Source organism: Trematomus bernacchii, unplaced genomic scaffold, assembly GCF_902827165.1.
Source record: "Trematomus bernacchii unplaced genomic scaffold, fTreBer1.1, whole genome shotgun sequence".
Classification (NCBI taxonomy): domain Eukaryota; kingdom Metazoa; phylum Chordata; class Actinopteri; order Perciformes; family Nototheniidae; genus Trematomus; species Trematomus bernacchii.
Window position 1 is genome coordinate 7,018,619 of NW_022987616.1, and position 5,710 is coordinate 7,024,328.

At 41.0% G+C, this 5,710-nt stretch overlaps 1 protein-coding gene across 2 annotated transcripts in view; it reads left to right on the forward strand.

Moving 5' to 3' along the window:
* Positions 1-5,324, forward strand: part of jph1a (junctophilin 1a) — a 42,424-nt gene extending 37,100 nt beyond the window's left edge. For both annotated transcript variants that reach the window (XM_034132434.1, XM_034132435.1), the window contains 3 exons: positions 106-806; positions 1,926-2,022; positions 3,313-5,324. In XM_034132434.1, the coding sequence (XP_033988325.1) occupies positions 106-806; positions 1,926-2,006 (782 nt within the window). In that variant the 3' untranslated portion in view covers positions 2,007-2,022; positions 3,313-5,324. The remainder of the gene's footprint in view (positions 1-105; positions 807-1,925; positions 2,023-3,312) is intronic.
* Positions 5,325-5,710: the final 386 nt, after the last annotated feature.

Sequence of the window (5,710 nt, forward strand, 5' to 3'; positions counted from 1 at the left end):
ACAGGATCTCCTTGCTCTATGACTTGTGATATTAATACACAAACTCAGGTGTGTTCAGGTGTAAAGATGTTAATGTTAAAGTGTCTCCCCTCCCTCCCCCTGCAGGGCCTGACTACATCAAACAGCCTCAGAAGGAGCCAGTGGATATTAAAGAGGTCCCTGTTGAAAAGACGGAGAAACCCAACAAAGATTCTCCCCAATTCTACCGAAAAGGCACGACTCCCCCTCGTTCCCCCGTGGCAAATGCCGTGGTCACGCCTCCCCCCTCGCCTCACTCCAGCAAGAAGAAGAAGGATCAGCTTCCCAACAGCAGCAGCAGCCGCAAAACCAGCAAGGAGGAGAAACCCTCCCGGAAAACCAGCAAGGAGGAGAAACCCTCGCATAAAACAAGCAAGGAGGAGAAGACGAAGTCAGGCAGGAAGTTGAGTAAAGAGGAAAGAGTCCCTGTTGCTGAGGCTCCCCCAAAACCTGCTAAATCTCAGCCTCCCCCTGCATCTGTATCTCCTCCTCCTTCAGTCCCTGTTAATGGAGAGGTCCATAGTGAGTACCACAGCTACTACGTCAAAGCCCCAACGAGGGTCCGTCCACCCCCAGACCCCGAGGAGGATAGAGAAGAAGAGCCAACCATCCTGGATCTGGCACGAATGCCCCCACAGCCCCCAAAATCCTACAGCATCACTCCGAAACCTTCTCTACGGGAGAACAAGAGCGACCCCAAACTCAGGAAGCAGGATTCCCTAAAGCCAAAGAGCCTCGCAGACGCAAAGAAAGCCAGCATGGAGATCGCAGACAGCATGGAGGAGACAGTAAGTGCAGGGAGAGGTGCAGGAATGAGTCTTTAAACCTTGAAATAAGACAGCATTTCTGTAGTAAACACAAGCTTGAGAGATATTTACGTTTACTTTAAAAATGGCGGTTGCTAACAAGTGTCTAAATGAGACGACTAAACGCCATCACGGACAACATTAGCCACCTTTAGCTTAGCGGTGGTGACGTGAAGTCATGTGACCGTGCTGTAGTTCCTTTATAGCCCAACATTAGCCACCTTTAGCTTAGCGGTGGTGACGTGAAGTCATGTGACCGTGCTGTAGTTCCTTTATAGCCCAACATTAGCCTCTTTTAGCTTAGCGGTAGTGACGTGAAGTCATGTGACCGTGCTGTAGTTCCTATAGCCCAACATTAGCCACCTTTAGCTTAGCGGTGGTGACGTGAAGTCATGTGACCAAGCTGTAGTTCCTTTATAGCCCAACATTAGCCACCTTTAGCTTAGCGGTGGTGACGTGAAGTCATGTGACCGAGCCGTAGTTCCTTTATAGCCCAACATTAGCCACCTTTAGCTTAGCGGTGGTGACGTGAAGTCATGTGACCGAGCTGTAGTTCCTTTATAGCCCAACATTAGCCACCTTTAGCTTAGCGGTGGTGACGTGAAGTCATGTGACCGAGCTGTAGTTCCTTTATAGCCCAACATTAGCTTTTTACTTTAGAAATCATAAGGTGGTGTTAATATGTGGAAATTATCCTGCTGAAAAAAACGTGTAAGTATCATAAACGTTGAATAATCCAGAATCACATGGAGAAATCCCATTGGCTTTTTGTAGAGATGCTGCCTTCAGGGTCCAGACTCCACATTTTGACAAATAAAGGTCTCAATTAGAAACCAGGTAACTTGTGTCAGATGCTATCGGTTGGTAAGACTCACCACAACTACATTTCTTAGCTAATTTTACATAAACCATGAGCACTCAAGTATAATGAATTCATATTTCTCGTAATAGCAAACAAGAGAGATGAAAAAAAGCAGACCTGAATATGTTTCTGTTCCTCAATGCTTTGTATTTTCTCAGTCTGTATCAATGGTGTGATAGTTGTTGTATATTATTATGTAATATCTGGTATTAATCATAATGCCTTTTCTTTTTTTTCAGGGTCCTAACTCGGTCCTTGTTGCTATGGTTATGCTGCTGAATATTGGCCTTGCAATTATATTTGTCCATTTTCTGACATGATGATGCTGTTTCTCAGGTACGTTCATTTATTCTACCGCACACTTATTCATCAGTTGTAAATGGAAACGCACAAGATGATTTAATGCAGAGGTGTTCAAAGTGAGAGGCTCCGTGAATGGATGTTACGTAATATTACAGTTAGTTACTCACAGAAGATCACATAGGGCTGCAACTAAGGATTAGTTGCATTATTGATTAACCTGTTCATATAATCTGGATCAAATGGTAGGTTGATTGGTCTATAAAATGTAAAAGAAAGACTATCAGTGTTCCCCAAAAATGTAAATGTCTTTTTACATTAACAAGTTAAAGATATCAACTTAAAGGTGGGGTATGTAATTTTGGAGAAACCAGCTCCTCGAGTGCACTAGAATTTGAAAGTACACAACCGGAAAAAATCTGCCCCTTCCTTCAGACTTCCTTACAGAGCCCCTCCTCCAACACACACGAACGCGCACATGACCAATGAGGGCACGAGATAAGTTTGTGCACAGATGGAAGGCTGACAGGCAGGTAGGCCATCCAGTTACTTTAGCCGGGCCGGCTCAGATGATTGGTCGTGCTTTTTACAGTACTACGGCTTCCACTGATGAAATTTTTTTATGTATTTATTGTCAAAGCATTTAATATATTCATTGCTATCGGGATGTTAAGAGCATTCCATGGAATATAACAAAAAGTGTTTCTGAAATAAATTGCATACCCCACCTTTAACTTTCAAAGAGGAATAAGGAAAATGGAAAATATTGACATTTGAAAGGCACCAATCAGAGACGTTTGTCTTTGTTTCTTTTTAAGACATCACTCAGAGTAATGTAATGAACCGATCTAGCTATGCAGTTTTGCAAAAAACAACCTAAACTTCGGGGGATTTGACTGTTCTTCCCATTTTCCGAATACAGAAACTGAGTTAAAAAATTGAAAGGACAGGAAAGTTTTTAATTAACATGTTTAATATGTGTACTCTGAAGTTAAACAGCAATATTAGGCTGTCTTCTCCCAAAGTTATGATCACAAAGACATCCAGGAATTGAGCAAAAGTAAACCAGTAAAGTAAGGTTAAGTGAATACGCACAGTTTCAGATTTAAACACCCCTGAATTAATGTATTTATAAGTATTTACAAATATGAATCTGACCTTTTTATTCTCCGTGTGTGTGTCATTAAATCCACCCCTACTTCTACTTTCTTGTTTATTTATTTTAATTGTTATTGTACAATGCCATGTCTTTTGATGCTGCTGCAACGCCAACATGTCCCAAATTGTGATCAATAAAGAACTTCTTATCTTATCTTCACGTTGCAGTGAAACCTTCGCGACCGGTACAGTTGCATCGCCGGCCTTGAAAAAAGAAAATGGCGCCCAGTGAGACACGGGGTGGCGGCCGTAGGAGAATCAGGAAGTGAAGGTGAAGGCCCCCCCCAAAAAAACACCACCCTGTCAGGGGCCTTTTCTTCGGGGGCCACACCTGTCGATTAGCAGCTCCTCCTGGGGGGGAAATGTCGTGTCTAGTGAGATGATAAATAAAAATAAAAAAAGTTTAAAAATGCCACACAGTGTGGGAAACGGACGGTCGCAGGAGTGTGGAGATGCACTTTGAAATATGACGGGAGCAAACAGCTGCCTTTCTATTTTGCCATCTGACGTTTTGATGGGGAGATGTGAGAAGGCGACCCTTTTGGGGGGGGGGGGCATCGCTGAGGGAGGGACTCGTTTTCTGGGGTTACACCAAATCCTGCAAGAGGAAACTGCTCCACGGTCACTCAGTCTTACTCTGTTCACACAACTCCCTCCACCGTTACCCAGGATGCACTGCTCTGAAACCTCCCCGTGCATGGTACAGTTTTAACATCTCGTTTGATTTATTTTTGTTCGTTGTTGAATGTTGCTAGTAGTTGAAAAAGGAACATTTCTCCCCACTCTCATTTAGTTTCCCCCCTTTTTTGTTTTATTAAGTTGTAATTTGACATTACACGTTACTGAAAGTGCAATATGTTTTATTTTTTCAAAGAAAAGCTTATAGTATATTTTGCCAAAAAGAAAAAAGAAGGGGGGGTATAGTAATATATTAAAGAAAATCCTTATTTTCCATTTATTTTGTCAGACTCTCATCATTTAAATTCTCTGGTTTTGAGCCGGTTGTGTTGAGGGAGGAGGTTTAAAAGCTACGTAGCTCTGAGAGAGTGAAGTAACAAATGTCTTATGTTATTTATTAAACCAGAAGGAAGGAAATGAAGCCGTTTGAGTTCCTCTGTCCTTTTCTTTTTGAGTTGAATGTCTCCACTAAAATGCAAAGACTGGGTGGGTCAGGTGGATCAGGAAGTTGGGTTTATTCAGGTCGAGGCCATGGGGAATGTGGCGCCAGGGAGAGATGCCTTTAAAAAGTCTTTAACAGAACTTCTGTTTACCTCAGAAAGAGATGAGGAAGGGGGGAGGGGAAGAGATGCCGTCCTTGTCTTAACTTTGTCGCCGTGCGGGGGATATTCGACTGTTGTCATCGCCTGACTCACGCTTTAGAGCCTCTGTTTGTAGTCTTTGTTGCAGAAATGGCATGAGTTTCTTTGATTTAAAAAAAAAAAGTGGTTATTTATATGCATTTTTCTGTCATCACGACCGAGGTTAATTATTTATTCAATGTACAATCGATGGTCATCATTCAAAAACAAAAAGGGCTTTCTATGGTTTTATTTGCTGCACACATCACATATTCAGATATTAGCAAACAATATATTAAAATGTGGACATCAACGCAGACCAGGACACTAAATTATTTAAGATTTTATGACAAAATGTGATGCATTTTTTTTCACCCTCTTTTTGCCACGCCCTCTTTTCTTGTTTTAACGTCTTCACGCGAGCGCGGTGGAGCTTCGGAGGGTTTAACAGAACAGTTCATGGGATATTTTTGGAAATGCAGCATTGCATGTTGGAGTCATTTATATATAGATTATTATATACTATTTGTAAGGATTTTTACAGAGCACAATCCAGAATCTGGTATATGAGTTGGTATTTTTCTAACAATTTGCACACCTGTATTTTGACAATGAATATAACTTGTTTGTAATTGGTAATGTAATGCACATATGATAATGTTTGACAGTGGATAAAAACATACTTTATTTCTAATTGGTTGTACTGTATGTACCATTTTGGGGATGTGAAAGGCAGATGTATTGTTTGAGTATTTTCGGAAATGACGAGGAACTGCGGGAGACTTTTGATATCTCAAGGTTCATGTTACCCCACTGATTTGTGCAAAGTCTTTGGAGATGAAGTTATGTGTATAACAATAAAGATGTTATGCCTTGTTAAAACAGGTGTCTCATATTTATTTGCATGTACTATACCTTTTCCATTTCCTGTGGTGTGTAATATAGAATTTGTTGCATGTAAATGGTGTGAAAAGGCAGTTTCTCTCCCCCCTGAAATTATCTAATGCTCACTTCTCACTTTTAGGAGACATTTTCAGACGCAATTAGACAAAATTGGTAAAAAATGAATTACTTAATGTGTATTTTGTGTGTTTTCTTTCCCACTAGTAGGATTATGTGTGTGTTTAAGTCATGTTATTGAAGCAAAATATCACAAAATCTTACATTTGGTAGTGCATGAAGATACTAAAGCACCTTAATAGAGCATATACCGTTTCATTGCCATAAAATCCTACAGATGCATTTAAATCGATGAACTCCCTCTTGTC